We start from the raw sequence: 20446 nt of genomic DNA on the forward strand, positions 1-20446 counted from the left end.
GCCCTCACCTTGCCCCAGACCAAATAAGGCAAAATCTCTTGAGCAGGGTCTCAAATGACCAAATTGTGCGGCCACGATTAAGAACCACTGCTCTAAGCATTCAACCCTCAGTGATCTTGACTACTGCCAGGGCATCAGTTACCACCTCCAGGGCAATGACTTCCAAATCTCTCCCTAAGCTGAACCCACATTCGCTATAACCTACGGCTTATCTCCACCTGGCCACTCCACAGGTACCACATTCCCCTTCAAGCTCATTTCTTTCTCCCATGCTCACACCTTGTGCACAGCGCTACATGCACCTATTAACCAAGTCAAACTTGAATGTTAACCTCAACTCCACCTGTGGCCCTCCTCACCTTCCAGCCGTGGATGAATCAGTTTCCCAAGCCCTATACCTACCCAATCTCAACGTCTATGTATCCTATCCATCCCCTCCTCACAATCCTCACCATCTTTACCGCTTTTGTTTAGGTCTTCTTCACCTCCTACCCAAAATATGACCGCCTCATACTTGGTCATGTTCTTTCCAGACTCTTCTCCATTTAACCATCTTCTCTATGGTCACCAGAGCAAGCAGTTAACCTAAAACAGTAGTTTTCAGAGATGATGTGGGGTGGGGAAACAGGGACACTTTTGGTGGGGTATAAACTCAAACAGCATTGTTGAAGGTCAATTTTGTAATATCAATCAAAATTAAAATCACATATATCCTTCGACCTAGTTATTCCACTTCAAGTAATTTGTTCTTCAAGTATACCTGCACTTGTTTGCAAAGACAATTAAGCACGGATATTCACTGCAGCATAGTTTGTAATAGCAAATGTTTATAACCAACCTAATTATCCATCAATAGGGAAATGGTATAAAGATCACTGTAGATGCATACAATGCCAATACTCTGCACCATTTCAAACTAATAATATGTCTATATGTGCTGATACAGATAGCCAAGATATCTTAAAATATCTATCGATAAATTTATTGATATGTTAAGTGGAACAAAGCAAGGTGAAGAACATGGATTTTTGTTTTGTTTTTAACATAGTGGTTGGTCTTTGGGGAGTAGATCTAGGTTTCTGAAATAAAATGAGGACACTCATTTTTCAGTATTTACCCATTGGTCTTATTTGGATTTTTTACCTTCTAAGTAGATTACTGATTATTTGAGGGTACTGAACAAAGAGAGATTTACACATTTAGCTATGAATTTGGTGGTGAATTAGTAATGGGTACAGAGAAAACTAAGCAAGCTATAAGCATGAAAATTATCAATACCAGAAAATAAAAAACTGTACCACAAATGAAATTTAATTATTGTATACTACATGGCCCAGCTGTGAATATTTATACTTCACATTATGTAATAATGTAAAAACTGACTAGTGATCTAAACAAAAATTATGCTATAACTATATTATGAAGCTGGGATAAGGGTAAGTGTGTCTTTGGAAAGGAAAGGTAGAGGGGGGGAATAAGAGACTTGAATCTTTATCACCTAGAGTAGAATGTTGATAGCTAACTAAAACTGAAAACTCAAGAAACAGCAGTATAAGTTACCTTATTTGGAAATATAGAGATAAATACATAAAACTACTAAAAGAATTGGAAGTGGTTGCCTCAAAGGTGGTGGAATCAGGAATAGGGATGGATGGGGTCATACTACTTAAATTCTTAAAACTATATACAGGTATTACTTTAATAAAAATAAGTTTTTTAAACAAGGGGTAATTAAAACTGCCATTCTGGGCTTCCCTGGTGGCGCAGTGGTTGAGAGTCCGCCTGCCAATGCAGGGGACGTGGGTTCGTGCCCCGGTCCGGGAAGATCCCACATGCCGTGGAGCGGCTGGGCCCGTGAGCCATGGCCGCTGGGCCTGCGCGTCCAGAGCCTGTGCTCCGCAACGGGAGAGGCCACAACAGTGAGAGGCCCACGTACCGCACACACACACAAAAAACCTGCCGTTCTCATTTTGGGTGGGGTACATCAGAATAGCCTGGGAAATTTATTTCTTCACCATATTCATGGACCTGCTGTGTGAGAACTGAGATGAGGTAAGGAATATCTATCTAGTCTGAAAAATCTCCTGAGGCCTCTTCCCTGCCGACACCCTTCAAACCACCCTCCTAAATATTAGACACTATCATGCCATGCTCCTGTTTTAAGTCCATCAATGGCTTTCATGGGCCTTCAAGATTAAATCCAGACTCTTCAGTAGGAAATACAGGCTTATCAGGGCCAAACCCATGCCCTTTCTATCTGCTTCTATTTCTGGTTTCTCCTGCTTTTACCTGCCCTTGTCAGCCCCATACCGACTTCAGTTCCTAAGAGTTGCTATCAATGCATATAAAAGGAAACAGCTAACTTATCACGAGTAGCTTCTCTCTGACACACTGTCTCCTCTACTGGATCCCCCTTCTGTTGCTAACATCCAAGTTGGGATACCACTTGTGCACTGATTGCTCCCAATCAGCATGTCCAACCAAATGTCAAACCTCCACGCCACAATCCATATCCAAGTGCCTAACCTAACACCTCCCTCACTGGATAGTTAATAGGTTTCTCAAACTTAAAAGTCCCCAAAATGGAAACCCCGATTTGCCCCCAAAACTTGTTCCTAAGCCTTCCCCATCTCAGCAACCACCCGGTTGTTAAGTCAAAATTTAAGGGGTCATCCTTGTTCCTCTTCCCTTTCTCTCATCCTGCACATCCAATTCACTGACAAGCTTTTCTGTTTCAATCTCCAAAATGTACCTCAAATCTATTTCTTTCTATTTCCATTGGCACCATGCTGGACTACTGCAACAGCCTCTTCCCTAGGCTCTTCTTTGTGAATCAGATCACATCATTTACCTGTTTAAAACCTTCCAGTGGCTCTCCTTATTGCTTTTTCAAATAAAATCCAAATTCCTTACCTTGGACTATGAGGACCTGCACGATACCAACCCCTGACAGCTTTCCAATCTCACTCAGCAGTAAGGTCACTTAGAACTACCTCCTAGGAGGTCTACCTAGCCCAGCACCAAGAATAGCAGCTTCCCTCCTCTGTGTCCTTGGGCAGTAGCTATTTTCAATAAAACACAAAATCTGATCAAACAGAACTGACACCTGGTCTGTCCCAGGAGGGAATGGGAAGGTATCTTAGCTACAACACAAAGGGCCTTCCTTCTCCTAGTCTGACCCACAACAATGTCTACCAACTGCTTAGGGAGTTTCCATTAACTCCCAGTGAGTTCTCCACCATCTAACCTCACAACAGCCCACCTGGACCAGATTAAAGAAGTTACACAACCCACACATGCATACAACACCCACATATTCACAACAGCCCCACCCACCTAAAAAGAGGCCTAGCCTATTCCCCTTGGAGCACCACCACCTCCAGACCCCATAGTGGAAAGTGTGGGCCTCACAGCATGGAGAATGGAGAGCAGCACTTTAAAGCATGTGTATCAGGCCTGTGGCAGACTTGGCCTGAGCTCTGACACATTCACTGTGGCCCCTCCAGCCCTTGGCGGGTTTTCTGAATGCACCACGACTTTGCTATCTCGTCTCCAGTCTGGGGTTTGTTTTAGAAGCCTGAGGATGGGGCTTCCCTGGTGGCACAGTGGTTGGGAGTCCGCCTGCCGATGCGGGGGACACAGGTTCATGCCCTGGTCTGGGAGGATCCCACATGCTGCGGAGCGGCTGGGCCCGTGAGCCGTGGCCACTGAGCCTGCGCGTCCGGAGCCTGTGCTCCACAGCGGGAGAGACTACAGCAGGGAGAGAGGCACGCGTACCGCAAAAATAAATAAATAAATAGAAGCCTGAGGATGGCGAGGGGGATTTGCTGTCTTCAAAGTGAAGACAACACACAGTGGCTTCTAAGGACAATGTGGAAGCTGAGTGACCCTGAATTCTTCACATTCATAAATGTGTCCTAATTAATCTAAAATTATAATAAAAAACAGATAGTGTTTTGCAAATAGCAAGAGATGCATTCCCTCTAAATAATTAAAACCACTTCTTGAAGGAATGGGTATAATAAAGCTTAATGTCAACAGTGCCTGAGCACTTCTCTACGTGCCTGGAATTAAAAACGGATCTGTATTTACTCTAGCTGCTATAAATATTTCCCGGATGCAGAGAAGTAGCTAAGTAAGAGGAGAAGATCAGTTACTGTCTACATGCCGACAGTCTCAAGGCATGCTCCCTGGGGAATGGGAAACCCCTACCCCGATATAATCTCGTGTGTACTTGGGAGGCTCACGGACTGAGTCTAAACTCTGCCTTTGCCGCTTATCTGTGTGCCCTGGGCAGGTTCCCATACTTCTCCAAGCCCCAATTTCTTTGTTTATAAATTGAGGCTATCACCCCTCCTTGCAAGGCTGTTGCAGGGATTTATGGAGATAACAGAGGTAGAGTTCAAGGCCGGCATGTACCAGCATGTGCTGGGTAAGTGATAGCTACTCTTATGACATTTTTATGCTCATTAGCGGCAGCGATCCTGAGTCCACTACTGACCTCCTGCCGTCCACCTTCTGGGTCTTTGCCCACTGCTCCACGTGCGCCAGGCTGCTCTTCCTCTGGCTGTGCTTCTCAGCGTTGGTCCTGGAAGGAAAGACCCGCTGGTACCCGCCAGTCCCGTTCTGCTCTCCTGGGCCAGATGTGCCAGGCAGCACACCATTCCTCTCTGCCCTTTGGGGCTGGGCCTGCTGGCCTCTCGGGCCACAGGGTAAATCCACGAACAAGGCTTCCTCTTCGGTGGGTGAGTATGGGGACCTGGCCTTGCTCCTGTCCCGCTTGCCCTCCAGTGGGTCCCTCTGGGAGCGGTACCGGTCTTCCTCCTGCTCCCGCCTCTCGAATCCAAAGGAATCCTCGTGTTTGCGATGAGAACAATCCCTTGCATGTCCGGGTCCCATGCGGCCACATTCTCGACAGGACTCTGTGTGGTTGGCCTGGGGCACCGCCTGCCGCTCCACCTTCTCCATGTCCCTGCAATGACAGCAGCACGTTCAGCCCCATCCAGACTGGAACCCCCAAGCCAAGACTCCCCAAAGGATACACTTTATACTCCAGTTACCTCCAAGCCTTTGCATGGGCTCTTCCCTCTGCCTGGAGCTCCTTTCATACCTATCCCCTTACTCTGCTGGCCTAACTTCTACTCCTCTGGGATCTGGCTTAAATGTCACCTCCTCCAGGAAGCTACCACACACACACACACACACACACACACACACACACACACACACACACTCACTCTAGATCAGGATCTCAGCCGGCCCCACTATCACACTAATCACACTGGACCAAGTAGACTATGAGCTCCTTCAGGCCAGAGGCCCAGCTGCCCATTCACCGTATGCCCAGAACTTCCATGAAATAATGGTACAGAGTAGGAGCTCTATAAATACCCATGAACAAATAAACGGTACATGTGGTATTCTCATGCCTTTCCCTTTTGCTGTTTGTCCACTTGTCTGTCTGGGGCAGGTCAGCTTGGCTAGAAGGCTCCTGAGCCCAGGGTCTCTCCCACTGGCATCCAGCACAGCCCAAAGTACAATTAGCTGCATAATTAACATTCTTCCAAGATGGTGGGTAGAGAATTGGCACAGCAATCTCTTTGTATGACTACTTGTCTATTTTGTCGGGGAACTGCTCAAACAGGAATGCAAGAACACTGACCTGACCACAATTCTCTGAAGTATTATTAGTCAGATTTCAGAGATAAGGAAATGGAGGCACAGAGAAGATAAATGATTTGCCCAAGACCATACTGCTGGGAAAGAGAGACACCAGGGCTTAATCCCAGGCAGACTGCAGAGCCCATGTGCTGTAGCCACTGCTCTCTACTGCCTCTCCAAATGCATGTCCATGATTTGCACACATGCAGACCTGGAAACTGCAAAGGAGAATGGGGTGGGGGTGACAGGGGAGGACGTGAACCGAGGCTAAAGAGCTTCTGGGGCATAGAGAAGGGCAGGTTTCTTTCATTGCCCATCTCGCACTGGAAGCTGCCTTTCTCCCCACCTCCTTGGGTCCTAGTTATGTCTGCCTCCTCATTACTTGATACCAGAGAGACAGCAGCAGCAGCTCCATAAGCTTAGCAGAGTTTAGACTGGGGAGGCAGGGGAACCCACTCCAGCCTAGCTCAGAGGGACCAGAAAAATTACCAGGGAACCTTGAATGGGCAGCTGGTCGACTTGTGCTCCTTGGTAAAAAGGTCCTGGTCTAGACATCCATCACTCCTTGAAATGGCCAAGCCTGAGGGTTCTCCATTTCAACAGGAGAACGAACAATGGAAATGCTGCTGCATTTACATCTTGGTGGCCGGACCTCAGGAGTCCCTGCAACATATCTCAGAACCTCAGCTACCAATAATCAGCACTGATTCAGGGCAGATCAACAGTCAGGGAGCTGGTTAAAACATCAGTGTAAAGTGAAAATACAAACCCTAACACAGGTCTGCTTCTTAGTGTGTGCAGGCTGAACTGTTGGCCTTAACTTAGGCATGGAAACTGAGAAAAGCAATCTCACATCTCATGTCCATGTACTCATGACTTCTCCATGAAAACCCAAAGCTTTGTTGGGGGGGGGAAGAAAAAGCTTGTTTGGACCTCCTTCTATCCATCACTTGGGAACATCTTCCCCCCCATCTCCCACCCCTTCTTCTAACAGTGTTTCAATTTTCATTTGGGGATCACCCTCCCCCACACTCAGTCCTTGTGGTTTAAAAGGTGCTGCTGACTCTACAAGTCCCTGCGGAGCTGAGGCTCCAAAGTCTCAGTGACTGGCTCAGAGGCTGACACATCACCCAATCCAGGCCAATCAGAGTTAGCTCTAGGACTCTGGTTGGAGCTGGTCTTGAGCTGCTACGACTACATGGGAAGCAGGTACTTGAGAGTGAAACCAACACCAGGAAAAGCAGACGGAGAGAAATAGAATCTTAAAGACTTGGCCTGAACTCCTGGATTTAGCCATACCTAAACCAGATATATCCTTGGACTTTTTGGTTGTGCATCAATATATTCTGTTTCTCACTTAAGCTAGTCTGAGTTTGGTCTCTATTACTTATAGCAGAAGGAGTCCTATTACATCATTTTATAATGACGTATTTAGATGGTGATCTCCAAGGACCTAAAGTCCATTCCTAAAGTCCAGTGATTCTATAAGCTCAAGTAGTAGGAACATATGGGAAATATTCAGGGACCTGCACTTTAAGAAAAAGCAATTCTTATCGTAAGTTTTTAAAGGGACAACTCTGTTCCACAATGTACACATTACAGGTTTTAACTTTGCCTTTCTTTTCTTCCTTTAATCCTCCCTCCCATCACCACATCAGTGTAACCCCAGCCTTCAAGTCATCTAAGTTGGCCTTTATCTTCTCTACTGTTTCTCAAATTCAGGAAACCACCCCTTAGTGGTGTGCTTAGGCTGCTGTCTAGAAGATTAAAGCTCTGGCTGCCCTCTGGGTCACACCCCAGCCAAGATACTGAAGCTTTATAACCTGCTTACTCCAGTTGTGAGACCAAAGTAACTGTACCTCCTTGTTATTCCCACCACAAAGATAAACAGCCCCTTCTCGTAAAAGCCATGTAGTAAAACGAATATGCACCTAAATGGATGACATTAGAATTGAAGGGAAAAGAGGGTTTCTTCAATCGACAGATGAATGGATAAAGAAGATGTGGTACATATATACAATGAAATGTTACTTAGCCATTAAAAAGAATGAAATAATGCCATTTGCAGCAACATGGGTGGACCTGGAGGTTAGCATACTAAGTGAAGTAATTCAGAAAAAGAAAGACAAATACCATATAATATCACTGATATGTAGAATCTAAAATATGACACAAATGAACTTATCTATGAAACAGACCCACAGATATAGAGAACAGACTTATGGTTGCAGGGGGTGGGGAGGTGTGGGGATGGATTGGGAGTTTGGGATTAGCAGATGCAAACTATTATATATAGAATGGATAAGCAACAAGGTCCTACTGTATAGCATAGGGAACTATATTCAATATCCTGTGATAAACCAGAATGGAAAAGAATATGAAAATGAATGTATATATAACTGAGTCACTTTGCTGTACAGCAGAAATTAACACAACATTGTAAACCAACTATACTTCAATAAAATAAATTTTAAAATAAAATAAAATAAAATAAGAGGATGTCCTCAACTTCAGAACCCGGGGGTTGTGGGTACTATGTCTTAGCCGAACCAACTGTAACGGGGATTTCTCTTCCTTTACCAATCAACTTCCATGTATTTATTGAGAACCTACATATCCCCACTGGTACAGGCACTAGGGGATATAAGAAAGTAGTAGAGAAAATAGCCTCTGCTGTCAAACCCAGACAATCCTAAAGCCTGATTTAATCATGGTAACCACATTTAATACTGTTCTCATAAGCTGGCCCCAAATCATGGAGTTGGCCAGTCTTTTCTAACCTTGGAATTAACTTATAACTACAAATATTAGTCCCTACTGTGTGTGTACATATGAGTGTACATACTCCGATACATGCCAACACGTCCTGAATATAAAGTTGATTGAGAAAGATAAACCCTTTTCTCAGATTGACACCAGCATTTACTGCAAAACAAACTTTTAGAGGATGGAGAAAAGAATGGCTGTCTGCTTGCTACCTGGCAGCTTTCTAGGCCCTAATACTCGGGGTTATGAACAGCTTCTATTTCCACAGCTGCTGGGACTCACCTCAGATAAGATGCCTTTGTGTCCAAAACGTTCAGGCTCTGGCTGCAGGTAAGAAAGGTGAAGGGAATGTTCCCAACTCCCCCACCTTACCTGACAAACATCTAACTTAGTAAGTTACAGGATTTAAGGCAAAAGTGTTTTTTGGTCTTCTCCCCATCTCCTTGCGTTCCCGCCAGTGTAACACATGACTTCTCAAATCAGGAGATCCATCACAATAGATTTGCAATGCTCAGTTTAGCACAGTGGTGGGAAAGAATGAAGTATTCCTTGGCTTTCAGTGACGGTGTCATTCAGAGAAGTTGGCCATGCAGGGCACAGATGTTCAGCTAAGATGACACAAGCCTTTCTTGTGCAGGTCATTACTATCGTTGTGAGCACCTGCAATCAGTGACTATTCAAAAACACAGGGAATTCCTGACATTTGGTGACCATTTTGGCTACATGTGTCACTTCTCAAGCTTGAGAAACCCAGAGTGCATAGGATTAGAGCCAGTCAGACCTGGATTCAAGAGCTGGCTCCAGCCCATAGAAGCTGGGTGACCTTGGGCAAGTCCCTAACCTCTCTGGTCTGAGGTTCCTCATCTGCAAAATGGGGACAACGCCCACCTCCTTGGGTCGTTTTGAGGATTAAAGGAGACAATGCACAGAAAGAGCACAACACCAGGGCTGGCACATAGCATGTCCTCAAATACAAATGTACTGGCTTCTGATATCTATTCCCTCCTTCTTCCTTGCCCCAGTTTCTTCAAAGTGGCAATGTACCCAACAAAAAACTTACGTTTACTAACCTCCCTTGGAGCTGACGGTGTAACATAAATCTGGCCAATAAGATGTGCACAGAAATTGCTGGATGGGTTTCCAGGAAAGCCTTTAAAAGAAGGAATGCTTAGGTCTCTTAGCTAACCCTTCCCTTCATCCTGCCTGGAATTTAGACTCTATGCTGGATTGCAAGGTGACAAAAATGAGGATGAAAGCCACCTGCCAAAGTCTGGGTAGAAAGTGAGAAAGAGCCTGGGTCCCTGATAGCATCATGGAGCTACTACATTAGCCCAAATTAACTGACTCTAGATCCCTGCTAGTGAGAAAACTAAAACTCAATTTGATTACGCCACCCTAAGTTGGGTTGTTCTATTACTGGCAACCAAATGCAATCCCTAACTGATACAAGGGGCTGAGCCCATCATTAGCAGGGACTGGGCCACCCCATCTTCAGCACATCACAGCAATGCTTTATGTCTGCTTAGAGAAAATCCTTGTTTTCCCCTGCAAGTGGGAAGAGCACCTATCTCAGACTGAGGATACTTCTATCTTTTTCCTGTCCTTCACAAGAACTTGGAAGTAAACAGATCATACCAAGCAGTTGTACACTGAATATTATTTTATTCTGCCTCCAAACCCTTTATCTCACCAGGAAATAAGGCACAATATTTACTTCTATCTTAATGTTAAACACACACACCCCTGAAATCTCATTCAAAGACTTGGGTGAGAAAAGGAACGACAGCCTGTAGGAGCTTGGCTGGACCTTGGTCCTGTTGGCAGACACAGCCTTCCTGTTGCAATCCCACTGGAGGATCCCTCCCTACTCACCATACCTAAATGACCAAACTAATAGCCCAAGAACAAGGGTCAGGCCACTGATAATCCTTAGAGAGTTTGGTCTGAGCCAGGTGAAGGGCAGAAGTTCCTGAGCACTGACCCTAAGGCTCAGGAGGACAGTGGGCTCAAAAGCTAGAACCCACCCTGAGCACAGTCCATAGACTTGTATAAAAGGCTGAAGAGGATGGGCCCAAAGTCTCTAGGAAGCATGAAGGCAGGCTTGCTCAGTTGAATTAGTTCCTAGATTTGAGGAAGGAAATGGCTGGAGAGAAATGGAGACAGGAATCGGTTTCTACTTTTCCCCAGAGTTAAATAGGGCAGTTCCCCTGGGATGCGGGAAGATAACTTGCTGCCTTTCACGCTCTGCTCTAAATAAACAAGAAGAGGGCCTGTCCTCCCCCAGAGAAGAGTGAGACTGAAGGATAAATGAAACACCAGACTCCCACCTGAGGCCATCACTTGCCTCAGCAGAGTGGCTATCGGCAAAGTCCCCTGCGGGGTTTTAAGGACCTGACAAACCAGACGAAGAAGAAAGGAAAGATATATAATGGCTGCCAGGTCTCCTCACTTTGCTCATTCCTGCCCGGAGAATCCTTCCCTCTTCCTTCTAGCTGCGTAAGTAACGCTCAACTGTCACAGCCCAACCTGGGCCAGTCTGGAGTTCTGGCACGCACCATGCTCACTCACTTCCCATCTCTCTACGGCAGTTACAGTCTGGGTCATTCCTTTTCTGTGGCCAATGCTTGGTTATTATATGCTGCGTCCTACTGTGTGCCAGGAACCTGACACAGTCCATCTCTAATCCCTACAACAATCTTGCAAGGTCAGTACTGTCAAGCCCAGAGAGGCTGAGGGCAGTCACGTGAGCACCAGATTACTTACAATACATTGTCTCTACTGAAAGATAGGGACTGTGGTGAGCACATACTAACTGCAAAAGTAAGTTAAGCTATAAGCACTTCAAATATATTACCTCTTCTTATCATTGCACAAAGCTAGAGATATTATTGTTTCATTATAGGTAATGAACGTGAAACTCAGAGAGCTTAAGCAACTTGCTCTGAATCATGCAACCAGTGACAAAATTCCATCTGATCCAACTCCAAAGCCCCGCACCTGGGCTGAAAACATGTCTATAAATTACTTCTGTCAAGGGTCCAAGGGGCTTGTCCAACCTCAGGCGTTGTCCTGCCACACTTTAACCAAAGTGATCAGAGTTTGGAAGGCCAAAGATTCCATGCTCTGAGAAGAGTGCAGATAGCCAGAAACGTGTGGGCCACTTCTGAGCAGGCTGAGTCCCCACAATCAATCCCACAGCAGTGCTCAGACTGCTCTCAGACACCACAAGTCCTTATCTGAACATCTTACAGGTAGAAGTTTTGTTCATCCATCCAACCACCCACGAACCCAGCCAGCCAAACACCTACACACCCATCCATTAACTGAATGCTTACTATGTGCCAGGACTATTCTCATTTTCAAGGAGCGTACAGTCTAGCAGGGTGACAGTGAGAAAGCAGGCCAACATAACTCTAACATGAAAGTTCTATGCATAAGGAACGAAAGAGTGCTATAAGCAGAGGCATCTGACACACTGAGGGTCAAAGAAGGAAGAAATATGCATAGGCTAGGACCTGAAGGCTGTGCTGAATCGTCCTAATAAGGGTGAGGGCCAGGGGAGCAGACGAGCAAGGCCCAGAGGGATCCTGGGCCTCACGGTATGGACCTCCATCTACCTGCCAGAGCTCATCACAGTCTCTTCTCCCCCCAGCTCGCTTTGATTGGCCACAACTCCCTAGCTTTCCGTTCCTTGAATAAACCAAGCTCATTCCTGCCTCAGGGCATTTGTAAGTGCCATACCTTCTGCCCAGAACACTCTTCTTCGAAGTTTTACATATGCAACTTTCTTGCATCAATCAGGCCTCACCTCCACACATTCCCCATATGGAGGCCTCCCCTGACCACCCAAACAAAAGTGGCTGCTCCCTGCCCCTTAGTCCCTCCCCATCTCATCACTCCATTTTACTGCCTTCATGCACAGATCATGATAGAAAATCATCTTGCTGATTTGTTTGCCTGTATACGGTCTCTCTCCCCCTCACCCACCCAAGAATGCACGGGACTTCGCCTCTCTATTGAAGACTGCTGCATTTCTCAGTATACTTAACAGTGTCTGACGCACAATATGCCCTCAATAAATAACTGTAGAGTTAAAGACTAAGTGGACAAAAGTACAGACAAACGCACCCAATTCAATAATTTGAGTATGGTTGGGGCTGAGAGGCTAAGGAATAGCATAACGTGAGCCAAAGGCACCTGCAGGGACCAGACTCAGGCAGGGATCAAAAGCCCTAATAAGGAGATTGGATTTTATGCCAAAGGTGACTAGGCTATAAGTTCCTTCAGTCCCAAGACAGGACTATAGTTACACCACAGACCAGAGAGGTTTGGAAACTGATAAAAAGAGATAAGTTGTCTTCCGATAGGCCCTCCTATCTGAACTGCTTGTCAGTTTTGTGAACTGTAACGACATGCTGACCTCCTTGCTTAGTGCTTTAGCTTACTGGAAAGAACAAGACATCCTTAGACAAGAGAAGAATAACCAGTTCAACAGCGGGGAACTCAGAAGACAAATGTCAAGGAGGCTGTAGAGAATCAAAAACCAGAATCCAAAGTCTGGTAAGTGGAAGAACATGGAAACAGGGGAGAAGAAATTATGGACAGAAAGAGGTAGAGGGCAGGCTCTGGCAGCAGTGCTTGGTGCTCCTTACAGCATAGGGCTGGGGTCTCAAGAATACTTGTCTATCAAGAGACCCTTGAGCCTGTGTAGGAAACAAGAGGACAAAGGGAGGAGGTGCAGCAACGGTGCTCAGCACCCTCTGTGGTTAGAGGACATAGGAAGGGGCTGGAGGAGGAGAGCGGCGAGGGGCAGGCTGAGGGACAGCGCTGTAGGGAGCCTGGATCGCTGAGCCACAACTCACACTGCTAGGGGATGGGCACATCCTGGCAAGGGAGAGAGTATGATTTGCTCACAGGAGATTCATCTTCAATGTAATCCAGAGGATTAACGATGAAACTGGAAGGGTGCAAAGGAAAAAGACCCAATGACATTGTTAAACCAAACCCTATGGAAGCTAGCACATCTGAGATGGAGTATCAACTATGTCTTAGGCAATGTGCGAAGTAAGCACTTTATACACTCATTTAATTTAATCTTTGCAAAAATCCGATAACTTAGAAAAACTGAGGTTGAAAAAGCATACCTAAATTGCACAAGTGACACAGCTAGAAAGTAGTAAAGCTGGGATTTAAACCCCGGTCTACCCAACTTCAGAGACTAAACTCTGGGAGGAGTTAGTACTTAAGGCAAAAGAAATTGATACAGTAGGAAGTGGCCTGGATATTGGTTGCTTACATCTCGTTTACCACATCCCATCAAGTCATTTCTCCTTCCTCTGCCCATAACCCTAGCATTACTTGGGAATCCACCCCTACCTGGCTCTCAGTCCCCATGGTCTAGTTCTCAGAAGTGAAGTATGTATCCCAGGTCTGTGCCAATCAGTACATGCATTCCCTAGCCACAGTATGTGATTTTGGGAATCAATGTGACCTAAGCCTGTCTAATCAGAATAAGACCTCTGGATAAGACTCTGGCTCTTTCCTGCTGAACTTAACTTGGACAACACAAGTCTGGGGCTACTGCAGCTACCTAGCCACCAGGTCCCAGATATGCCAGGGACCTCCACATGGAGTTTAAGAATGAATCCAGCCCAGGCAGGCAGAGCCTGAGAGAATTACTTGAAATGATACTGTCTGAGCCTTGAACCCAACTGTTTCTAAAGCTAGAAGCTATCCTGAACTTTTCATTGACATGAATCAATAAATTCCTCCCCTTTTAAGGTAAATTTGCATTTTCTTCTACCTGCAGTCAGAAGTCCTAATGCACCACATTCATAAAGAAAGCATTTGCCTGTATGAATAAGGATAGAAGCTTTTGGGTGAGAAACAAGGAGGGAGAGAACAAAAAGCTATGGTTGGGGCCACCCACGTAACAGAGATGGAGGTTTTGCAAAGCAGATCACCAAAGTGGAGGAGAGGCAAGATGTAGTCCTGCATGATGAATACTTCTAACTAACCAAATGTCTGACCATCTTATTCTGGTAAAACAGAACATTTAATAAGTCTGAATTTCCTTGGCTGATAATTTCATCTCTCAGAAAATTAAGAGGAAATGTTATTCTGCTTTTCATCTGTGTCAGAAGGTATAACAAGTTTGTTTTTTTTCAAATGGGGAAAAAACCTTGGGCAAAGATGATTATGGGATTTTAAGAGTTTATTAAGAGCATAGTAAGAACACATTTAAAAGTTCAGGAAAAAGCTAGGGACAATACAAATGGCCTGAGATCTGGAAGGCAGCCCAGTGGAGAAGGGAAGGAACCCCTCTAAAACCAAAATCTGATAGTTAATTACAAAATCTTCAGGTAGGAAAAAGTAAAAAAACAACAACAACAAAAAATACTAATCTCAGCTAGCAAGTTCATCCTGAATGGTTCAAGGCAGACATCACTTATCAATCACAGCACTTTTTCCTATTAAGCCTGATCTCATTCTCAAGTTATCGCTGACCAAGTGCCCTCGTCAGGCACGAAGAACCGAGCAAACCTGGGACACAAGAATGAACCCATTTAATGTTGCTGGTAGAAAGAAACCAATGTAAAAACACAGGGAGCTCTCAGGGCTCACGTTATAAAAGGACACAGGAAATGCATCAAGCAGAGATAAAATACAAATCCAGTGGAATGGGCCTACATGCATGACTACAGAAATGGTAAAGTCTAGAAGGACTGAGGTTTGTTTATTTAAAGCAAAGTAAAATAAAACAATATTTTCTAAGAATTAAAATAAAGAAGGGGAGAACTTTACAAAAAATATGAGACATAGGTATCTCTGCTTGGGAAGATGACCACAGCACAAATAAAGTTGAATTCTTCAACTTCTGGATTTAGTTCCTTATCTTCATCAAGATGAATGAACTTCATCATGAATGAGAGAACAACCTTGGTTAAGAGAGACTGAAAGACCAAGGTGGGGAGGAAGATGGAAAAGGCCCAGCTGTTAGCACGCCAGGGCCCTAAGGGCACTCGGAGATGGGCTCAAGAAACCTCTCAGGTGATCTCTGAGGAATCCAAGAGAACAGGGAAAATGCCAGAATATTACAGACTAAATAATAAGACTGGAGAGCCTATAACCAACCTCTGCAATAGGCTAAACTGCATTCCTAACTGGGCAGATATCAGCACATGTAGGAAAGGAAGCACCGAGGAAAAGCAAGCAACTCGGTAGAAAAATGGGCAGAGAATAGGTACCAGCAATTCAGTGCAGAGGAAATACAAGTGGTCAATAAATATAAAAGGTCCCTACCATCATGAAAATACACATTCAAATAACCAGATACCATTTATCTACACAGCAGCTCAGCAAAAATGAAAAAGATTGATAATATCAACTGTTGGCAAAGATGTGGGGAAATGAGCGCTCTCACTAGTGGAATATACAGCTTTCTTTAAAGGGCAGTTTGGTGGTATTGATTAAAATTAAAAATGCATTGTATATTGACCTAGCAATCTGAAAGCCTCACACACGCAGAGGCTTGTAGAAAGTTTTTCATTACACAACTACCTACAACAGTAAAAGAGGACAAAAAATAAACTATCCAAGATATGGCACATGCTTAAATACATTATGGTACCTCTACCTTATGAAGTATCATATAACGGTAGCCCACGTACACTGATACAGAATGATTTTCAAGATCAATATCATTCATGCTATTAAAAAAAAAGCACAAAAACCCCCTCTATATTTATATAAGCACATATATGAATAGAAAATAGTTTAAAAGGATCCCTGTTAACTTGGTAACAGAGGTAACCCTGGGAAGGTGACCAAGGATATTTCTCTTTGCTTTCTGAATTTTTTTTAATTGTTCATTTTTCTTGCCTTTATTGTGCTGATTTTTTTTTTCTTTAGGCTGTGCCACGTGGCATGTGGGATCTTAGTTCCCTGACCAGGGATCAAACCTGCGGCCCCTGCATTGGCAGTGTGGAGTCTTAACCACTGGACCGCCAGGGAATGTCTTCACTTATTGTATGTATGTACGTATGTATGTATAAATAAATAAATTAAAAAAAAAGAATGAACAACAAAAACTAGGAAACAGTGAGCATGTACACTAGGAGTAAGTTGTGTCAAACCTTCCCAGTTTCCTTCTCCTAGGATGAAGGTGGAAATGCCAATGTCACTCTGAACAGAGTACCTGCAGGTTAATGGCACAGGCTTTCATATCATCATTATGGACACAACAGAAAAATTCAGGCTGGATGACAATGCTAAGAAGCAGAGGCAAACCTGACTGAATACCTGTAGTTAAGAGTTACTGATTCAGGGCCCATGGGGAAACCTCCAGGACAGTCTTTTGGTCCTGGTTCTGTTCAACGTATTCATTCATTCTTCCTATCTCTCACTTACTCAACAGACACTTGAGAGCTTACTATATGTCAGGTGTGCAGAATATACAAAGATGATTCCCACCTGAAGCCTAGGATACTGAAAAATAGACAGAAAAAAGAAACAAACCCAGCATGACAAATGCTCGACTGAGTTGCTAGGAAGCTCCAAGAATAGAGCCTGACCCCAACCTGGCCTCTTGAGGGAGGTCACTATCTATATCAAAGGTCTGATCGTCTCAGGAAAGATACCATGAAGCTAGGAAGTACCACTAACACCAAAAATCGCATACACATGAGTTGGAAAAGGTGGACAATATAAAAACATCCATGTGAAACCCATTTGCAGTTACTGAAGAATCTTGTCTTTAGGTTGCTGGAGAACACTAGTCTTGTTTTGAGGCCTCACTAACAGACCTTTGTCAAAGAGGCCTCTAAGCAGAGCAAGGTGTCCAGAGAGTGAAGAACGGGGCTCATGTCAGATGAGGACTGGCTAAAGGCACCCTGACTTTCCAGGACTACCCCACCTTCTCCAAGCCCATGACTCCACTCATGTTTCTCCTCTGCTTTCTCACAGGGAATCACCCACAGTCAACAGACTCAGGAACTTCAAGATCCCTGATGGTACCCTGGTTGGCCCACTCGAGGGAAGAGGCAGCTGGAAGACAGCTCCCAAGTCAGCTCCCAACAACAAGGTGGGCCGTCGGTGGCATGTTTCCAGTTTGCAAGATCTTTCTTGTCTGTCTGCTCCCTCCTCCCCAATCTTAGCTCCAAGGTTTTCCCTTCCACCACACACAAGAGAAGAAAGACTGAGAAACATACAACCAGGTACCAAGGCTGTGTATCCCAGGCAGTCATTTCACCCTCCCAGCCCTTCCTGTTTCTCTGTTTAATGAGGACAGTGGACTAGATAATTCCTAGGGGACCTTCCAGCTCTGCCTGCAGCATGTGCTGGCCCTGTAAACAGTCTCCTCCTGGACGAAGTCACCATTTAAAAGGACTCCAAAGAGAGGGCAACGCTTAATAAGAGTGAGTGAACGGTGGAATTCTGGGCATCCAAGAGTTCTTATTTGGGTTCCCCCACCTGTGTAGGAAGTGCTCTGGCAGGGACCCTCCATGGGGACTGACCTCTTCAGTGACGATCGAGATAGCACCTGTGCAGCCTGGTTCATGGCCCTGACCCAAGCGTTCATGTCCTCCTGGGTGTCGGCACTGAAGTAGTAGGTCCTCATGCCTGACTGCTCGGCCTGAGAGCCCCTGGTGGAGCTATTATAGATGAGTGCTCGCATCCCCATGTGCACGGCCTGGAGGGAGAAGACGGAAACCCAGGTCAGAGAGGTTAGTGCGCGTCTCACTTCCAGAAGCAAAAACCAGAAACGCCCCGGCCAGGTTCTCCCTTCTTCCAGACTAAAAGCTCATGCACCACCCAGCTTATTTCCACACCTGGAAAAAACGTCACAGGCTGGATTCCCTTTCCTTGGTGAAGTCAGGCCTAGGAACAGCTGTGTCCATTCCCTGCAGCAAAAGCCCCGCAGCTGTACCTGTTTCCTACTTATCTTACTCCCACTTAGGGAGGGGCACACAGTCAATTCAAGGTTTATTTGAGAAAGAGATTTTTTAAAAACCCCTCATTCCATAGAAGCAGACTCTCGGGAGTCCCTGTTTTGGTTCTTCTGAAGCACCTGCTGACTGGAATTGATTCAAAAATCAGCTGCTCAACAGCAGGCAGCTCGGTGCAGATATTCACTCTGCTTCCTGCTTGGGCATGAAACATGATGTACGCCCATCAAGGAAGCTGCTCTTTTGTCTCACCAAAGAGGCAACACGAAGTTCAGCTGAGCAGTCTAACACTTGACTGAAGACCCTGGCACACCTACTATACGTCAAGAAGCATCAAGGTGCTTTCACATGTTCCACAGGTACTGGGAAAAGCAACTGCAATGGACTACGAACAAGAGGTTTTCCCTCTTGTGCTCTGATAAGCAACATCCTTTAAATTGGCAAGGAAAAAACTCACCAAATCCACATAGGAAAAGGATGTGGAAATAGGAAGATTTACAGAGTGCCTACTATGTGTCTCTTAGGTACTTCCATGACTTTAATCTCATTTTAATCCTAACAGCCTTATAAGGAAGGAACAGAATCTCTTTTACAGATGTGCTAAGTGAAGCTCTGAGAAGTTAAGTAACTATCCTAGATTTCCACGCTTGATCACAATTCTTCACAGCACCTATTACCTGGTATTCTTTATTTTACATGCTTGTTTATCATCTGTCTCTTCCCTGTAGAATAGAAACTCGATGAGAGCAGGGACTCTATCTTGTTCACTACTATATCCCCAGGAACAGTGCCTGGTACACAGTAGGTGCCCAATAAATAAATAAATATATATTTAAAATACTATATATATATTATATATTATTATATATATTAAATATAAATATATAATAAAAATATATAATAAAATATAGATATATATTATATATTATTATATATATTAATATATTTATTTTTTTTGCAGTACGTGGGCCTCTCACTGCTGTGGCCTCTCCCGTTGCGGAGCACAGGCTCCGGACGCGCAGGCTCAGCAGCCATGGCTCACGGGCCCAGCCGCTCCGCGGCCTGTGGGATCTTCCCGGACCGGGGCACGAACCCGTCTCCCCTGCATCAGCAGGCAGACTCTCAACCACTGCGCCACCAGGGAAGCCCAATAAATATTTTTTGAATGAATGAAAAGTTGGAGGCAGGATTCACACCTAGGAATGTCTGACTCTGAGTCCAAGCTTCTCTGTTCAGTGCTCTCAGGCTCTATCCAGAAATGAGTCTGATACAGATCACTAGTCTGATAATCTGGATCCAGAATGACAGACAGACGCCATGCAAGGACCAGTAAGAGAAAGCAAAATGAGAGAACTAAGCAGAATCTGGAAAATGACATGTTTCTAAAATCACCAATGGTCATGGATAAAACCTCTCAGATGAACTGTCAGCATTCACTTCTCCACTCACATGCCTAACATCCAGGTCCAAAAATGATATTAAACACGGGCCTGCTTGTGACATTCACATATCTGAATCCAGCCAGCCCAGTGCCAAGGGAGTCCAGGCAAACTCGGCCTGCAGCTAAGGGTTCCACAGCGGGTTCTGGGGCAGGCATTTACTTGAGTAAGCTAAGGTGATTCAGTGAACAATCACTGACTTACAGAGGACTAAACATGAAACAGAAGTAAGCCTGAACCGACCTTAACTTGGGAAGTATAAGGAGTGTCATTCACCACAACTCCTACTACAAATGACTGCTCCATGTTATCTGTTTGCAGAATGGGACTAGCCCCATCTACCCTGGCAGAACTAGCTGATGGTTAGTTTTCCTGTAGAAAGCTCTGAATGCGTAATCAACCATTTATAGTGCAGTGATACCAGACCTGTGGATGTTCAGAAGAAAAGTACCTAACCCGAGGACTTAAGGAAGGCTTCCTGGAGGAGGTGGCCCCTGAGCAGACACCTAAAGGACAAGTAAGTAAGAGTTGGGGAACGCTTCAGGGCATTCCAGGCTGTGATTAAAGCTCAAGGGGGTGGGGGTGGGGGGGAACGATGGCTCCTAAAGGCCACCGAGAGCCCTGCTTGGCTCG

The 20446-nt window shown here is 45.0% G+C and overlaps 1 protein-coding gene across 2 annotated transcripts in view; it reads right to left on the bottom strand.

The window, feature by feature from the left end:
- Positions 1-20446, bottom strand: part of PLEKHA7 (pleckstrin homology domain containing A7) — a 209812-nt gene that overhangs the window by 42645 nt on the left and 146721 nt on the right. For both annotated transcript variants that reach the window (XM_065882149.1, XM_065882148.1), the window contains exons 9-10: positions 17943-18118; positions 4502-4972 (exon numbers count right to left, since the gene is read on the bottom strand). In XM_065882149.1, the coding sequence (XP_065738221.1) occupies positions 4502-4972; positions 17943-18118 (647 nt within the window). The remainder of the gene's footprint in view (positions 1-4501; positions 4973-17942; positions 18119-20446) is intronic.

The sequence above is a fragment of the Phocoena phocoena genome, chromosome 8, assembly GCF_963924675.1.
Source record: "Phocoena phocoena chromosome 8, mPhoPho1.1, whole genome shotgun sequence".
Taxonomy (NCBI): Eukaryota; Metazoa; Chordata; class Mammalia; order Artiodactyla; family Phocoenidae; genus Phocoena; species Phocoena phocoena.